We start from the raw sequence: 19,204 nt of genomic DNA on the forward strand, positions 1-19,204 counted from the left end.
CCCATGTACCTCTTAATCTGGCTGTCCACCTATATCCTTTATAATATCCTTTATGATAAACTGTTAAGTAAGTGTTTCTCTGCATTGTGAACTACTCTAGCAAATTAATCAAACAGAGGAGGGGGTTGTGCGAACCTCCAATTTTTATAACCAGTCAGAAGCACAGGTAAAAACCTACACTTGGTCCTGGCGTCAGAAGTGGGGACAGCAGCCCTGTGGGACTGTGAGATCTGATGCCATCTCCAGGTAAATATTGTCAGAAATGAATTAAATTTGTAAGTCACCCTGTCAGACTTGCTGATAATTGGAGAACTGTTGGTAAGGTGTGGAAAACACACATCTTGGAGCCACAGAACACAGAAATGTAGTTTACAGTATACCTTGAAGTCAGGCAGTGTAAGTCCTCCAATTTTGTTCATTTTCCTAAGTTTTTGTTTTGTTTTGTTTTGTTTTGAGAGAGCAAGTAAGTGGGCAGGGGAGGGGTGGGGAGAAAGAGAATCTTTTTTTTTTTTAAACAGATAAAGGAGGCTAAATTTTATTTCCAGTTTGTAAGAAAAAGAAGTTGCATACATAAGCTGTAGTACAAAGGACTTGGCTTCAACATAATGAAGGTCTCTTTCTCTCTTTCTTTACATACAGGAATAATACTGGTTTAACGAAGATGAGAAAACACTTCATTTTCATGAGAGAGAGAAACTTTTTTTTTTTTAAAGATTTTATTTATTTATTTGACAGAGAGAGATCACAAGTAGGCAGAGAGGCAGGTGGAGAGAGATGGGGAAGCAGGCTTCCTGCTGAGCAGAGAGACCGATGCGGGGCTTGATCCCAGGACCCTGGGATCATGACCTAAGTCGAAGGCAGAGGCTTAACCCACTGAGCCACCCAGGTACCCCAGAGAGAGAGAGAATCTTAAGCAGGCTCCATGCTCAGCACAACACCCAACAGGTGGCTCAATCTCATCACCCTGAGATCATGACCTGAGCTGAAATCAAGAGTTGGACGCTTAACCCACTGAGCCACCCAGGCACCCCTAAGTTCTTTCAATATTATTTGCACTTCTATATGAATGCCATTTTTCTTTTGTTAATATTCATGTTTTCTATAAAAATCTTTTTTTAAAAAAGGATTTCATTTATTTATTTATTTGACAGAGAGAGGTAGTAAGAGAGGGAACACAAGCACGGGGGAGCTGTAAAGGGAGAAGCAGGCTTAGCGCTGCGGGGCTCAGTCCCAGGATGCTGGGATCATGACATGAGCTGAAGGCAGACACCCAACCCGGTGGCCCTAAAATCTTGGATTGTCTATAAAAAAAAATTTTTTTTTCAAGATTTTATTTATTTATTTGACAGACAGAGATCACAAGTAGGCAGAGAGGCAGGCAGAGAGAGAGGAGGAAGCAGGCTCCCTGCGGAGCAGAGAGCCTGATGTGGGGCTCAATCCCAGGACTCTGGGATCATGACCTGAGCCGAAGGCAGAGGCTTTAACCCACTGAGCCACCCAGGTGCCCCTATAAAAAATTTTTTTGAGGTTGCTTTTCTTTCTGTCTTTTCTCTCTTTGCTTTTATACCACTTTATCCCAACCTAAGCATCTCAATATAAAACTAAACACTGGTAAAGTGTTTTCCTTTTAATTCTGAATTACTATAAATGTACAAGTTCTGCTAGCGTTCAACACTCAAATAGTTTAAATCATCTCTGACACGTGATAGATTTCATATAATGAAAATACCTAAAGGAATTAGTGCAATATACAGAACTGACCAAAATAAAATGAACTTTGGAAAACAAGGATGCAAGATTGTTACTCGTACATTGCTTACTCTGGTTCTAACCATGAAAAATATGGAAAACTTCACAAATTTACGTGTCATTCTTGTGCATGGGCCATGCTAATCTTCTCTTTATCTTCCCAATTTTAATATATGTGCTGCCAAAGTGAGCCATTAAGTTACTTTTCTTGTAATTCCAATATCACCATCACTTCTGGGTCTATTTCTTTCTTTCTTTCTTTCTTTTTTTTTTTAAAGATTTTATTTATTTATTTGACAGAGAGAGAGAGAGAGAGAGATCACAAGTAGGCAGAGAGGCAGGAAGAGAGAGGGAAGCAGGCTCCCTGCTGAGCAGAGAGCCCAATGTGGCTCGATCCCAGGACCCTGAGATCATGACTTGGGCCAAAGGCAGAGGCTTTAACCCACTGAGCCACCCAGGTGCCCCTCTTTTTTTTTTTTTTTTTAAAGATTTTATTTATTTATTCATTTGACAGAGAGAGAGATCACAAGTAGGCAGAGAGGCAGGCAGAGAGAGAGGAGGAAGCAGGCTCCCTGCAGAGCAGAGAGCCCGATGCGGGGCTCAATCCCAGGACCCTGAGATCATGACCTGAGCCGAAGGCAGCGGCTTTAATCCACTGAGCCACCCAGGCGCCCCCCTTTTTTTTTTTAATAAAGATTTTATTTATTTATTTGACAGAGAGAGAGAGAGATCACAAGTAGGCAGAGGCAGGCAGAGGGGGGGGGGAAGCAGGCTCCCTGCTGAGCGAAGAGCCTGATGTGGGGCTCCATCCCAGGACCCTGAGATCATGACTTGAGCTGAAGGCAGAGGCTTAACCCACTGAGCCTCCCAGGTGCTCCACTTCTGGGTCTATTTTAATCGTCTATTTTTTCCCTCATTATGGGTAATTTTTTTCCTGCTTCTTCCCTCATCTAGCTGTAAGGGCCTATTTAGCCAGAGTGGCCCCACCCCGGTTGAACAGCCATTTTGTTGTTTATGCAGTAAATAATGGAAGGAGATAATGGCCTGAATGCAGGGATGAGCCGGGTCAGGTGGGGACATCCAATCAGTAAAGCACGCATACTGTCTCCCTACCAAAGGAGTGTGGGCCCTGTCTTTTGGGCACCAATTCTGACTAAGGTGATAGGCTAGTTCAAATAGCTACTATGGGTGAATTGTAATTCAATTGGCCACCCATGTGTGACCTAGCATGACTGTGCAGCTTTCTCTGTGTGTTACAATCTCACTGGCCACCTGTGTGTGGCCAGGCCCAACCACATGGCCTTGCTCTATAAAAGTTAGTCTGTGAGGCAGGGAGGGGTCGCCCTCTCTCTAAGGGGCGGCCCCAACCCGTCTGTTTGAGGCTTGATGCTTGGTGGGAAATAAAGCTTTGCTTGACCTTCGCTTTATATCAGTCTTGCTCCTTTGACCATGGACCCATTATTGGGGGACCCAACACTAGCAATTTTTTTTTTTAAAATATTTTGTTTATTTGACAGAGAGAAATCACAACTAGGCAGAGAGGCAGGCAGAGAGAGAGGAGGAAGCAGGCTCCCTGTGGAGCAGAGAGCCCGATGCGGGGCTCGATCCCAGGACCCTGGGATCATGACCCGAGCTGAAGGCAGAGGCTTTAACCCACTGAGCCACTCAGGCGCCCCCAACACTAGCAATTTTTAAAAAAATATTCTTTGAGAGAGAGACAGAGAGAGTATGTGTGCCCATGAGCAGGGGAAGGGCAGAGGAAGAGGGAGAGAAAATCTCTATATGCCCCACTGAGCTTGGAGCTTGATATGGGACTTGATCTCATGACCTGAACTGAAATCAAGAATCAGACGCTCACCGACTGGGACACCCAGGCGCCCCTCACCTAGCACTTTTTATCAGATACCAAATATGTTGTTGAGTGTCTACAGATTTTGTTGTCTTTTTTATTTTTATTTTATTTTTATTTATTTTTTTTAGATTTTTATTTATTTATTTGACAGAGAGAGATCACAAGTAGACAGAGAGGTAGGCAGAGAAAGGGAGAGGGAAGCAGGCTCCCTGCTGAGCAGAGAGCCGGATGCGGGACTCGATCCCAGGACCCTGAGATCATGACCTGAGCCGAAGGCAGCGGCTCAACCCACTGAGCCACCCAGGTGCCCCTTGTTGTCTTTTTTAAAAAGAGTACTTAGTTCTTCTCTGGCACAAAGTTAGTTCCCCACAACTAAATGATCAACTAAATTTCGACAAAGCAGGAAAGAATACCCAAGGGAAAAAAGACAGTCTCTTCAACAAATGGTGTTGCTGAGGGAACAGAAGCAAGCTGAAGACAAAGCAGAACTGACACCCCACAACCCTCCACCCCTATGGGATATATGTGACATTCCTCATGAATTCCCGGCTGCCCTAAAGCTAAGGAAAGGAAAAACAAATAGTTAACTAATAGAGATCACAATCCTGCAAGACCTAAGTCTCCCTCAGTTTACAAATGTCTTAGCAATTTACAAGAACAAAGCATTTCTATCAATGGTCTAACTTCCAGAAGGAAATTAAATACAATTAAATGTCCTTAAAATCTGCAGCCCATTGAGAGATACTTGAAGTGGCAAAGTGTAATGTTCCTCAAGGAAGCTCCCAACTATTTTACCGTTAATGACTTACTAGAGGGGTAAACAACCTTAACCTGACAATGGCAAGGCCTCCAGTATCCTGTGAGTCTTCTTTAACATACGAAAGTTCTTTCTTGAAACCTCCTTTTCCTTACCTCCCCCAACCCCATAGTATATAATCAGCCACCCCTCACAACCCTGGGGCAGAAGCTCTTTCTGCCCACAGGTCCAGTCCCACGCTTTAATAAACCACTATTCTGCACCAAAGACGTCTCTAGCTTCTTTCTTGGTCATTGGCTCTGGACCTCATGCCACCAAACCTCACCTATATTATAAAACCACATCAGTGTTGGGAAAACTGGACTACTTCCTTATACCATACAGAAAAATAAATTCAAAATGGATGAAAGACCTAAATGTGAGGCAGGAAACTATCAGAATCCTAGAGAAAAATACAAGCAACAACCTCTTTGACCTTGGCTGTAGCAACTTCTTACTAGATATGTCACTGAGGCAAGGGAAACAAAAGCAAAAATGAACTGGTGGGACTTCATCAAGGTAAAAGTTTCTGCACAGTAAAGGAAAAAATCAAGCCCAAAGGAGTCTCACCCTAGGCATTTACCACTCACTAATTAGCAAAAGACTCAAGATATCCTTAGAAAGATTTCTGAAGTCCCTTCTAGATGTAGCAGTCACCTCTGCATTATTCTGCCTCATAAATTCCATAAATTTTGTCTCATATCTCAATCTCTTAAAGATTTCATTTATTTATTTGACAGAGAGAGAGAGAAAGCACAAGTGGGGTGGGGGGCAGCAGAGGGAGAGGAAGAGTAGGCTCCCCACTAAGCAGAGAACCTGATGTAAGGCTCCATCCCAGGACTCTAGGATCATGACCTAAGCCGAAGGCAGTCACTTAATCAACTGAGGCCCCAGGTACCTCTTCCATATCTCAGTCTTACCAAACTCTTGATTTCTGTCTCCTCAGTTCAATAAAATTGCTGTGCTATACTTGGTTCTCTTTCAGGGATGGGAATCTTTGCTGCCTTCTGCCTAATGTCTATAAAGATTTGTTTCAAATCTTCTCCACCCTGCATTTTCTATTATTAATGGCTAGAGGGCTAGTCTGGTATAAGTTATTATGTCATGGCCCCCAGAATATATTTCTGCCTATATAATTTTCTATCATGTCTTCTTCACTTACAATAACATACAAATATACCTTTTTTTTGGTATTTCAACATTATTTAACATTTGTCTATTGCTGGACCTCTAGGTTAGAGTTACTTGCTATCATAAATAAAGGTGTGATTAATATCTCTCACTCAAACAAGTGTCTGGATGTAATTTTAAAATGAAAACGTAGGGGCACCTGGGTGGCTCAGTGGGTTAAGCCGCTGCCTTCGGCTCAGGTCATGATCTCAGGGTCCTGGGATCGAGTCCTGCATCCGGCTCTCTGCTTAGCAGGGAGCCTGCTTCCCTCTCTCTCTCTCTCTCTCTCTGCCTGCCTCTCTGCCTACTTGTGGTCTCTCTCTGTCAAATAAATAAATTAAAAAAAAAAAATCTTTAAAATGAAAAGGTAGGGGGCGCCTGGGTGGCTCAGTGGGGTAAGCCTCTGCCTTCAGCTCAGGTCATGATCTCAGGGTCCTGGTGATGAGGGAGCAGGAGGCTGACTGAGGCCAAAGCAAAAGGTGGCACTTTGCACCCCCTCTCCACCCACTCCCCTTGGTAAAAACAAATAATTAACTTGCAGAGATCACAATCCTGCAAGGCAGGAGTCTCCCTTGGTTTACAAATGTCCTTGAGATTTACAACAAAGAAGTTACCTTATCAATAGCCCAATTTCCAGAGGCACATAACTCAGTTCCTCGAGCCCTAATGTCGCCCTCCCCTCCATAAACAAAACTGAAGGAGGTTGAGGTAGAAGGAAAAGTAAATAAAGTTAAATTTCTTCTAAACCTAAATCTCACTAACAAGGACGCTTGATAGCAGGAATGCGACATTCCACCAGGAGACTCCCCAGTTGTCTTCGTGTTAGTGCCTCATTAGAGGAAAAACGGCCTTGGCTTGATAGTAACCAGGCCTTCAATATCTTGACAGTCTTCTTTACCCTGATAGCCCTTCTGAACACCCCCTTTGTCCTCACCTAACCAACTCCTGTGTATATAACCAGCCACTCCTCACATCCGCGGAGCAGCAGCTCTTTCTGCCCACGGGTCCTGTCCCCGTGCTCTAATAAACCAACATTTTGCACCAAAGATGTCTCAAGAATTCTTTCTTGGTCATTGGCTCCGGACCTCACCTCAATGAACCTCACCTAGGTTCTAGAACTTCATCACTGGGATTAAGCCCTGCATCGAGCTGTCTGCTCAGCGGGGAGCCTGCTTCCCTTCCTCTCTCTCTGTCTGCCTCTCTGCCTACTTGTGATCTCTGTCTGTCAAATAAATAAATAAAATCTTTAAAAAAATAAAAAAATAAAAAACAAAAAATTAAAATGTAGACTACTTAAACATTCATCAATAGGAAAGGGACTATATAAATTACTGCTAAGTTCATTTATTATTAAGTATAGAGGCATATGTTAAGGGTTGAGCTATGTCCCCCAAGAAGACAGGTCCTAATCCTCAGCACTTCAGAATGTGATCTTATTTGGAAACAGAGTTGTTCCTAATGTAGTTAAGATGAACTTATTAGGGTGGACCTTAATCCAGTATGACTAGTATTCTCCGATGAAAAGGAGAGATGTGGACACAGAAATAGATACACACAGAAAACAATGTGAAGACACATAAGGAGAAGATGATCATCTGACAGGAGTGATGCCTCTATAAGCCAAGGAATGCCAAGGATTGGCCGCACATACCAGAAGCAAGAAGCAAGGACGAATTCTCCACTAGAACTGTCAAAGAAAAGGCAGCCCCAATGACACCTTGATTTTAGACTCCTAGTCTCCAGAACTGAGAGAAAAACATTCCTATTTTTTTTAATTTTAATTAATTAATTTTTTTTTCAGCGTAACAGTATTCATTGTTTTTGCACAACACCCAGTGCTCCATGTAATACATGCCCTCCCTATTACCCACCACCTGGTTCCCCCAACCTCCCACCCCCGCCCCTCCAAAACCCTCAGGTTGTTTTTCAGAGTCCATAGTCTCTTATGGTTCGCTTCCCCTCCTTTTTTTTTAAAAAAAAGATTTTATTTATTTTATTTGAAAGAGAGAAAGAAAGAGCACACACAAGCAGAGGGAGTGGGAGAGGGAGAAGCAAATTCTCTGCTGAGTAAGGAGCCTGATGTGGGGGGCTTGATCCCAAGACCCTGGGATCAGGACCTGAGCTGAGGGCAGACACTTAACCAACTGAACCACCCAGGTGCCCCAAACCTTCCTGTTTTGTTTTTTTTTTTTTCTTCCTTCCTGTTGTTTTAAGACACCCACATGTGGAACTTTGTTATGAGTACTAGGAAACTAATATGTCATACAATAAAGATTATGTGATTATTAAAAATCATGTTGTTAAACTTTCTAAAATACGGGAAAATGCTCATTATAACATGTGAAATAGGTACCATTATTATTCCCATTTGACAAATGTGGAAACTGAGATCCTAGGCTTAATAAATTGCTCAAGCTGGCATACATAGTAAGTGCTAGAACATAATTTGAACCCAGGTAGATTCCTGTGTGCCCTTAACTACCAAGCCATACTATCTCTTAATTATTAAAAGCTGTAAGCAGCATTAGAACTTTTAATGCAAACTGAGAAGCAAATTCCATTTAAATAAAGTAAGCCTGGGAAGCAAGAATGCAGAAATCTGAATTACCCTAGTTAAAGATAAAATACTTTAACATTCCCCAATTATACTGCATTTTATTTATTGTCTTTTTTTTTTATGGGGCTCTCAATCCCCAGATCAAGAGTCTCATGGTCTACTGACTGAGCCAGCCAGGTGTCCCTCCAGTGCATTTTATTTAATTTTTTATTTTATTCTAGATTTTATTTCTAAGTAATCTCTATACCCATTGTGGGGCTTGAACTTACAACCCCAAGATCAAGAGTTGCATGTTCTACTGACTAAGACAGCCAGGCATCCCCCTACAGTGGATTTTACAATAAAATTTTCAGGGTTGTGACTCCTCAGAATAAACCTAAATAAACACCTACACATAAAAGTAATCATTTAAAAATAAAGAAACACATATGAATATATGTTATTCATATTTTATATATATTAGTTTATATTATTTATAATTTATATTATAATTTATAATTTATATTATTTTATATTATTTTTATATATTTTATATTATTTCTATTATTCACGTTATGTTTTGTTTTCTCTTATAAAACTGTGAAAAGCTCATTCCTTGAGTAATGAAGAAAGAAACCTAGAGATCAGAAGCTAGGTATAACATGGGATAGGCTGTTAAGAAACTAGGGAGTTCTCAGAACCTGTAGGGATAATAAAAGGAGGAAATTTTTAGATCAGAGGCAGATTATGTTTATGAATAAACTGGGAATTTGGTAGGAAGGGTCAGAAAAGCTTCCAGGTAGAAGTTTAGTTGGAGGGGTGCCTGGGTGGCTCAGTGGGTTAAAGCCTCTGCCTTTGGCTCAGGTCATGATCCCAGGGTCCTGGGATCGAGCCCCGCATCGGGCTCTCTGCTCAGCAGGGAGCCTGCTTCCTCCTCTCTCTCTGCCTACTTGTAATTTCTGTCTTTCAAATAAATGAATAAAATCTTTAAAAAAAAAAAAAAGAAGTTTAGTTGGATACAAAGCAGTTTTGTCTGTCACATCCCATTCCCTAAACCCTCCTCCTCTGTCTATCCAACCTAAGAGTTTTTTTTACTAAGTCACCTTTTTGCAGTATGCACTGAGTTTTCATCAAAGAATAAGAAAGTATCTAATAAAATGTTATTGTTATTTCCTGCAATGCGCTCATGTTTCTTATATGAAGCCATTTATAATATCACCCCTATTGAGATCCTATAAAAGAAATTTAATTTGTAGTTAATTGCTCAGAAAAGCTTTAGATTCCCACGAGGATATGAAATAGTTTTTCCTCCTTACACAGGAAGAGAATCATGTAGCTGATTTGCAGCCCAGTCACAAAAAGAACCTGAATCACCATGCATGGTCTACATATTTATTCTATTATTTTCACTATAGTTTTTAATTTCTTTTCAAAATTAATTTCCCTTGATCCTGGTTTCGAATTTCAAATATTTTAATTTATACTCAAAGTGTTTCTACTGTTTTTTTTTTAAGATTTTATTTATTTATTTGACAGACAGAGATCACAAGTAGGCAGAGAGGCAGGCAGAGAGAGAGAGGAGGAAGCAGGCTGTCCGCAGAGCAGAGAGCCCAATGCGGGGCTCGATGCCAGAACCCTGGGATCATGACCTGAGCCGAAGGCAGAGGCTTTAACCCACTGAGCCACCCAGGCGCCCCTAAAGTGTTTCTACTATTAAAGTGTTTCTTATGTAATGTTCTTATGTAATGTCTTATGTAAAGTGTTTCTTATGTAAATCATTTATGGAATGAGTTTTTATTAATAAATAAACAATGAAGAGTTATATCACAACCCTCAAAAAAATGTAATACAGAATCTAATCTAAATTCCTGCTTCTCCAGAGACCATGGGTGGTGAGAGCATTATCTTATTAAACAACGGCATTTTGTGAGGATAAGGAGTGGAAACTGGAATGAACCATAAACACTGCTTGCCTTAAAACTTTTGCTTTTGCATATGGACTCACTGTAGGCTCCTAATCTTCATACTCCATGAGGTCAGAACAGTGCCTCATCTACCACTGTCACTCAGTATCTAGTATTACTAAGCGAATTCTGAAAGAATATATTTATTTATTATTATTATTATTTTTTAAAGATTTCACTTACTTATTTAACACAGAAAGAGATCACAAGTAGTCAGAGAGATGCAGGCAGAGAGAGAGAGGGGAAGCAGGCTTCCTGCTGAGCAGAAAGCCCGATGTGGGGCTCGATCCCAGGACCCTGGGATCATGACCTGAGCCGAAGGCAGAGGCTTAACCCACTGAGCCACCCAGGTGCCCCAAGAATATATTTATTTTATAACTTAAGATTCTCTCTCTCTCCTTTTTTTTAAGTTTTATTTATTTATTTGGCAGACAGAGACCACAAGTAGGCAGAGAGGCAGGCGGTGGGGGGCGGGGAAGCAGGCTCCCTGCTGAACAGAGAGCCTGATGTAGGGCTCGATCCCAGGACCCTGGGATCATGAACTGAGCTGAAGGCAGACACTTAACTGACTGAGCCACCCAGGCACCCCTCTCTTTTTTTAAATGACTTTATTTATTTTATTTATTTATTTGAGAAAGAGTACAAGCAGGGGGAGGGGCAAGGAGAGGGAGAAGCAGACTCCCTGCTAAGCAGGGAGCCCAGTGCAGGACTGGGCCCTGAGGGAAAGGCAGACGCTTAACAGACTGAGCCACACAATGTCCCCCCCCCCTTTTTTTTTTTAAGTAATCTCGCTGTTCAACGTGGGGCTTGAACTCACGATCCTGAGATCAAGAGTCATATGCTTTACCAACTGAGCCAGGCACCCCTAAAGATTCTCTTATACTGTATCTTTTAAAATCTGTGTCCTTAAAAATATTCAACTCAATTTACCATGTAGAAATGGCTTTCCTCTCTAAAGAGAATTTCACTGATAAAGAAAAACATAGTTTTTTTTGTACATACGATTCTTGCTGCAGACATGTTGCATGGCCCAAACTGCCCACAGCTGGACTCCTGGTGTTGTAAAACAGCCAAGTAATGGGAAAAATGGATTAAAGGACCTAAAATTTCAAAAGAAAAAAGTTACATGCTATACTTAGTGTCATTTTCTAAAGCAATAATTCCTGAGTTTTCCATTCTAGAAATTGCATCTAACATAAGTGAACTATAACACACCTTTTCTTTGTGTTAGCCATTTGAGAAAGGATCATATTCAGATAAAAGTTTTGGTACAAAAGATGGAAGGTGATCAGAATAAGGTACTAACGGAGAGAAATAATTTTTTCAAAAGTACTCTTTTGGTCTTGAAAATAAATATTTGGAGAATAGCAGACTTTGGTTTGGAAACTTAGAAAAGGAGGAGTCAGTTGATAACTAATTCGTAGAACATCATGAGGGTCTAGAATTAGCCTTTCTATTTCTCCTGGTCTTCCGCCCCAACACAGGCAGAACATTAAGCTGGGGGAATCAAAAATGTTGCCAGTATCAGCATTTATGAAGTAGAGAATAAAAGTAAGGTGCAATAGTATTACTTATGTAGCAATATGGAGTATACCTGGCAATCAGTAACTTAACTATCAAGAAACCTAATTGTCATAAACAGTTAGGCATCCAGTATGCAATTTAAGAAATTATTACAGTTTCACAAACTAACCTGGTGCTACTTCTTTCAATGTGTCATCTAGTCTTGGACCTCTTTGCATTAATACATTATTTCTTCTTCCTAAAATCTTCTGCCCCTATTTATTTTCTCTCAAAACTCAGCTCAAAATCTACTTCCTCTGGAAGCATTTTACCACTTCCCAGTGCATTTAAGTATTGTCATCTTTAATTTCATAGAACCCTATCCATATAACTAGCTTAAGAGTGAACTATATTTGATTCACATTTTGTTGTTCCTCAGTAGACCGTAAGGTTCTTTTTTTTCCTTTCTTTTTCTAAGATTTATGTATTTCTGAGACAGAGAGAGCACGAATAGGAGGCGCAGGAGAAGAGGGAGAGAGGATCTCAAGCAGACTCCATGCTGGCTCTGTGCAGCTCAGACTCACAACCCTGAGCTGAACACCCAACCGATTGTGCCACTCTGGCACCCCAGCTGTAAGGTTCTTATATGTAGGCAGAATGTCTTACTCATCTTTGAATTTCAAGCACACAGAAAAAGTCCTTGGCACTTGTCTTCAATAAATGTGGAATGAAGGAAGAACTACTGAATGACATGTAGCAGAAAAAAGTAAAAATACTTTGATCCTTTAAAAAACCAGTAAAAAGATAGATGCCTGAGGGAAAATACATTATACACCTAGTAGGAATGATCTCTTAAGCAAGCAAAATGACTAGGTTACTAGTTTAATACTAATTATCTTGCTAATTACCTGTATGCCACCATCTCACACTCTGGAGTTGGCCATTTCAAAATAGCTGAATGCTGCAAGACACAAGACACACAAGAAAGAACACAATATTTATTTAGCACTGCATTATTGTAATAAGAGCCTCTGAAAGTTTAACTATTATGAATGTTGTTTGTATGCTTCTAGAAAATACCAAACGACCCTACCAAATCATCCAGAAGAGAATTCCTCTGGCTACGGCTCAACGTCCAAGCTTGTTCACCTCTAGATATTAAATGGGCAATGATTCCAGCTGCGAAGTAACTGACTTCTACTTCAACACTATGTAGGAGGCTACTGATGTGGTCTATAAAATCCTTCCACATTAATTCAGAATGCAATTCTTGTACTTCAGCTATATTATTCTGGAAAAAAAGAGGATATAAAAATTAAAGTATTATGAACAATAAATGGCTAACTGGCCCTTTGCATTCCAAGAAGGAACTCACTGGGCTTAATAACAGTCTTCACCTTTTGTACATATGCCAATATATGTTTAAATCATTACACTCTGTTCCTTTTTTAAAAAAAGATTCTATTTATTTATTTGACACAGAGAGAAAGACAGTGAGAGAGGCAATACAAGCAGGGGGAATGGGAAAGGGAGAGGCAGGTTTTCCCGCTGAGCAGGGAGCCTGATGTGGGGCTCAATTCTAGGACCCTGGGATCATGACCTGAGCTGAAGGCAGACACTTAATGACTGAGCCCTCCAGCTTGCCCCTCTGTTCCTTCTAAGGCTTCCCTAGGCAGTACATAAGAAGACCTCTGTTCACATGGGAAACAACTGATGGGTTTCCAGTTCAGTCTGGTTGATCTTCCAAAAGATCTAAGATCCAACTTACTACTCTGAAGATTAATCCTAATTCTTAAAACTTCATTTGATCTACTATGAAATAGTAATTTTCTTCCTAATATGTTGATTCCATTGCTTAGGAACCAAGACTTGAACTTTTGATTGTTAAAGAGACTATTCACTCCCTAGCTTAAGTCATTCTATAATAAATGAAAGTGAAAGGCATCATGTCCAAACATATATCTTGTAAGGATTAACAAGTTTTCTTCTTTAATAAGAAAAAGAGTGAGGATAGAAGAGACAAGTTTAACTTTAAAATGTGTACAATCTATTTTCCACCAGCATGAATGATTAATCATCACCCCTCTCTAATCTCACACATTCAAATAAGAAAAGACATTTCAGGTGGCTCAGTTGGTAAGTGTTTGCCTTTAGGTCATGATCCTGGGGACCTGGGATTGGGCCCTGCGTCAGTCAGGATCCCTGCTTCTTCCTCTCCCTCTGCCCCTCACCACTGCTCATACTTTCTCTGTCTCAATGAATAAATAAAATTTTTTAAAAAGTAGAGGCATTTTACTTTTATTTTTCATATTCTTCCCTATTTACATTTTTAAAAAGATTTATTTATTTATTTATTTATTTGACAGAGATCACAGGTAGGCAGAGAGAGAGGAAGGAAAGCAGGTCCCCTGCTGAGCAGAGAGCCCGATGGAGGGCTCCATCCCAGACCCTGGGATCATGACCTGAGTCGAAGTCAGAGGCTTTAACCCACTGAGCCACCCAGGCGCCCCCCTATTTACATTTTTTACATAGCATTTTTATAGTGACAAAAATAAGAAAAGAAAGAAAAAAAGAAAGAAACAAAGACCCTCTGAGGACACATTTTGAACTTTAAGTCCCAGAGAAGATGACACATCACAGTGCTAAACTACAATTCACAATGAAAACAATCCATAATAAGAGTAATCAAACACAACAGTAGGTAGCTCTGAACCTCATATTGTGAGATAGTAACTGATAAAAAAAGTAAAACAAACAAACAAATGCCTCCCCCCAACAAAGACACTACTATTAAAACAAAAAACAAAGGAAAGAGCAAAACAGAATATCAAAAGAACGATGGCCATTCTTGGGACACCTGTCTGCCTCAGTTAGTAGAGCACGAAACTCTTGATCTTGGGGTTGTAAGTTCAAACTCCATGTTGCAGGTAGAGATTACTTAAAACAAAAATAAAGTTCTTAAAAAAAAAAAAAAAGAATTATGGCCATTCTTCCCTGCCATAAAGAAGTTATTAGAAAACCAGACAAACTATACGAGAGAACTGTTTTTTGATAGTGGACAACAGGTATACAAGAATGTCTATACCTGAGAGAAAGTATTCAAATGGGGCAGTTTCCAGGATTGCTGTGCAGGTATGGGAAGCCTGAAGAGAATCCTGCAGTTTTTGCTGAATTGAGGAGACAGAGATCAGTGATCAAGATGGCCAAGGAAGCAAAAATGTGCAGAACAGAGTACTAGAAAAGCTAAAGCTCCAGAGAGAAAGATACCTGCAGAAGAATCCCCTTAAATGCTTGGCTGAGTATGATGCAAAGTGAAGCTCCATGAGGCTAGGAAAAGAACTACCAGAAAGCAATATATGAACACATCCCCACATCACAGAGGGTTAGGAAGAGTACACGTTCCCACCAGGCAGAGTGAAGACATCACATAATAAACAGAGTATTGCAGAAGAGTGGAGCTAAATTATGTATCAGTCCCTGGATAAAGTCTAATCTGAAGCCACTATAACAAAGCAAATAAATAAGCTTTGAAAGTAACAACTTGATCTGTGAGTAGCTCAACTGTAAGAGCAAAGTTCAAAACTCTAAAGAAAAACAATAATATCCAGCAAAAATCAATGTAAATTCCACAATGACTGGCATCTAGCCAAAAATCACCAGGCATATAAAGAGTCATGAAAATATGATCTAAAACCAAGAGAAAAAAAATCAGTTACTAAAATGGACTCAGAAATGACAGGGATAATAGAATTAGCATACAAAGACTTAAAACAGCTACGATAAATGTTGTAAGTATGACTCAGGATGAAAGGAAAACATAAACCTGAAGAGAGAAAATGAAGCTATACAAAGATTTAAATGTAGCTTCTAGAAATAAAAAGTATTCATACACACACACACACACACACACACATATCTATATATATCTGAAATGAAAAATATACCAGGTGAAATTAGCAGCAGATGAGATGTTGGAGGAAAAAACCCCTAGTGAATTAAAAAAAAACGCAGCAAGAGGGGGCACCTGGGTGGCTCAGTGGGTTAGAGCCACTGCCTTCCACTCGGGTCATGATCCCAGAGTCCTGGGATTGAGCCCCGCATAGGGCTCTCTGCTCAGCAGGGAGCCTGCTTCCCCCGCGCTCGCTCTCTCTCTCTCTCTCTGCCTGCCTCTCTGCCTGCTTGTGATCTCCGTCTGTCAAATAAAATAAAATAAAAAACAAAACAAAACAAAAACGCAGCAAGAGGAAACATCCAAGTGAAAGCAGATAAAGAAAAAACAATAACAAACCTTGGGAGAAAAGCTAATAGATTACTTTGTGACCTATAAGATAATAGTAAGCAATCTCCCATACCTACAACTGGAATCCCAGAAAGACAGAGGAGAAAAGGTACCAAAAAAAAAAAAAAAAAAAAAAGTGTGTGTGTGTGTGTGTGTGTATTTAAAGATGTAATAGCCAAAATTTTTCCAAAAAAAAATTTTTTTTTTGACAGACAGAAATCACAAGTAGGCAGAGAGGCAGGCAGAGAGAGAGGAGGAAGCAGGCTCCCCACTGAGCAGAGAGCCTGATGCGGGGCTCGATCCCAGGACCCTGGAATCATGACCTGAGCTGAAGGCAGAGGCTTTAACCCACTGAGCCACCCAGGCGCCCCCCAATTTTTTTTTTATTAAAAGATTTTATTTATTCATTTGACAGAGAGAGATCACAAGTAGGCAGAGAGGCAGGCGGCGGGGGCGGGGGGGGGGGGAAGCAGGCTCCCTGCTGAGCAGAGAGCCCGATGCGGGGCTCGATCCCAGGACCCCAGGATCATGACCTGAGCAGAAGGCAGAGGTTTTAACCCACTGAGCCACCCAGGCGCCCCAATTTTTCCAAATTTGATGAAAATTATAAACCCAAAAATCTAACAGAAAAAAATATCCATTTTAACTCAGTAATCAGCAGAAATTTAAATTTTTTTTAAATATTTCATTTATTTGACAGAGAGAAATCACAAGCAGGCAGAGAGGCAGGCAGAGAGAGAGGAGGAAGCAAGCTCCCTGCAGAGCAGAGAGCCCGATGTGGGGCTTGATCCCAGGACTCTGGGATCATGACCTGAGCCGAAGGCAGAGGCTTTAACCCACTGAGCCACCCAGGCGCCCCAGAAATTTAAATTTTTTTAAGAAATGTAACTTTTGAAAGTAAAAGCAAGATTCTTTTTCATACAAACAAAGCCTGAGTGAAAATTCATTGCTACCACACATACACTAAAAGATACGTAAAGAGTAGTATGAGAAATATGTGGGTAAATATAAAAGACACATTTCTCATTTTTAATTCTATTTGATGGAAGATTGATGAGGACACATACTTCTGGCCAAAATGAAGTAAAAAGGGGTCAGAGTTACTCTCCTATCTGAAATAACTGAAACTGTATGAGGGCAGGAAATGATAAAAAATGATTAGAGAAAAGTTCCTAGCATTCACACAGGACCAGGAATAATGCTTGTTTTCATTACCCAGTCTGGAAAAACTTCATTTTCAAGGCACAGGATAGAGTACTCAGGATAGTCTTGTCTCTGTAAATAGCCCTAACCCCAGCATTGCTCTGGACTTTCCTAATAAATCATAAAAGCAAGACGCCAAATGACCAAACTGTTTAAAAGTAAGTTTGTATCCCAGGACATAGTTCAAGAATGTTTTTTAGGAAAACAAAAAAATATCCAGCAAGATAAAAATCACAATGTCTGATTTTCAATCAAAAACGACCAGGCATGCAAAGTGGCAGGAAAACACAATTCAAAATGAGAATAATCAATCATTTGAAATTGACCCAGAAGTGACACATGCTATAATTAGCAGAAAGGACAGTAAAAAAGTTACTACAAATGTATTTCATATGTTCAAAAGTTACATAGAAACACGGAAGATATAATAAAAACCAAAACTTCCGGAGAAGAAAATGATGCCTAAAATAAAACATGCAATGGATGTGATTAACAGCAGATTAGATATTGCAGAAGAAATGATTACTGAATTAGAAGGAACAGCAATGGAAACTATCCAAATTGGAATACACATAGAAAAATGGAAGAGCACCAATGAGCTGTGGCACAATTTCAGACAGTTATTTTTTTTTTAAGATTTTATTTATTTATTTGACAGAGAGAGACACAGCAAGAGAGGGAACACAAACAGGTGGAGTGAGAGAGGGAAAAGGAGGCTTCCTGCTGAGCAGGGAGCCTGATGTGGGGTTCAATGCGGGGCTTGATCCCAGAACCCTGGGATCATGACCTGAGCCAAAGGCAGACACCTAATGACTGAGCGACCCAGGCGCCCCATAGGCAGTTTAATATACAAGAAACTGTAGTCTCCAAAGTCTCCAGTGGGTTGGGGGCAAGAAGAGCAGTACAAAAAAAATTTTTTTTTGAAGAAATAATGGCCAAAACCTTTTCACACTTAATGAAAACTATAAACCTATAGATCAAGAAACTCAATGAATCCCAAACACAGGAACCATGACGTAAATTACATCAAGATACATCATAATCATATCACTCAACATTATTGCTAATCTCTTAAAGGTGGCCAGAGGAAAAATCATGTGCATACAGAATAAAGATAATGACGACATCAGATTTTTCACTGGAAAATGTAAGTAAGAAAAAAGTTAACCAACATCTTTAAAGTACTGTCAACCTAGAATTCTATATGTGGCAAAAATGTCTTTCAAAACTGAAGGTTAAGTAAAGACATCTGCAAACATATAAAAGCTGAAGAATTAATCAACAGTAGATGTGTACTACAAGAAAGGTTGAAGGATGTCTCTCAGGCAGAAGGAGAACAGTATCAGATACAAATCTGGATCTATACAAAGGAAAGAAGAGTATCAGAAATAATAACTACTTGGGTAAACATGTTTAATTATTTAAGTACCCTTAAAAGATAATTGACATTTTAAACAAAAGTAATGTCTTTGTGGTTTATAACATATGTAAAAGTAAAATGCATGATAATAGCATCAAGGAAAGAAGAGTAGAAATGGAAGCCATTCTTATACTATATATGAAATTATATAAAATCACTTAAAGGAAGACTGTGCTTAAGAATGTATACTACAGGGGCGCCTGGATGGCTCAGTGGGTTAAAGCCTCTGCCTTCAGCTCCAGTCTTGATCCCAGAGCCTGGGATCAAGCCCCTGCATCCCATCGGCTCTCTGCTTAGCAGGGAGCCTGCTTCCCCCTCTCTCTCTGCCTACTTGTGATCTCTGTCTGTCAAATAAATAAATAAACTCTTAAAAAAAAAAAAAGGTATACTACAAACCCAATGCAATCATTAAAATTACAAAGAGTAATCACTAATAAATCAAGAGAAGAAATCAAAAGGAATCATAAAAAATACTTAAACTGAAAGAAGGCAGAAAAAGAAGGGAAAAACAAAGAACAGATGGGACAAACAGGAAACAAATACCAAGTTAATGAGCTCAAATCTAACCAAATCAATAATCACATTAAATGTAAATGATCCAACAGCCCAAATAAAAAGCAGATTTTCAGACTGGATTAAAAAACAGGATGTAGGGGCGCCTGGGTGGCTCAGTGGGTTAAAGCCTCTGCCTTCGGCTCAGGTCATGATCCTAGGACCTGGGATAGAGCCCCT

General features: G+C 40.1%; 1 protein-coding gene and 1 non-coding gene across 2 annotated transcripts in view; both read right to left on the bottom strand.

The window, feature by feature from the left end:
- The window catches only part of ZYG11B (zyg-11 family member B, cell cycle regulator), a 94,218-nt gene that overhangs the window by 15,256 nt on the left and 59,758 nt on the right, over positions 1 to 19,204 (bottom strand). Inside the window, exons 11-13 of the mRNA XM_045999541.1 lie at positions 12,664 to 12,861; positions 12,479 to 12,531; positions 11,070 to 11,167 (exon numbers count right to left, since the gene is read on the bottom strand). Of these exons, the coding sequence (XP_045855497.1) occupies positions 11,070 to 11,167; positions 12,479 to 12,531; positions 12,664 to 12,861 (349 nt within the window). The remainder of the gene's footprint in view (positions 1 to 11,069; positions 11,168 to 12,478; positions 12,532 to 12,663; positions 12,862 to 19,204) is intronic.
- Positions 1,837 to 1,941, bottom strand: LOC123928138. Its single transcript, XR_006815622.1, has one exon. It is a non-coding gene; the product is annotated as a U6 spliceosomal RNA (small nuclear RNA).

The sequence above is a fragment of the Meles meles genome, chromosome 1 (genome assembly GCF_922984935.1).
Source record: "Meles meles chromosome 1, mMelMel3.1 paternal haplotype, whole genome shotgun sequence".
Taxonomy (NCBI): Eukaryota; Metazoa; Chordata; class Mammalia; order Carnivora; family Mustelidae; genus Meles; species Meles meles.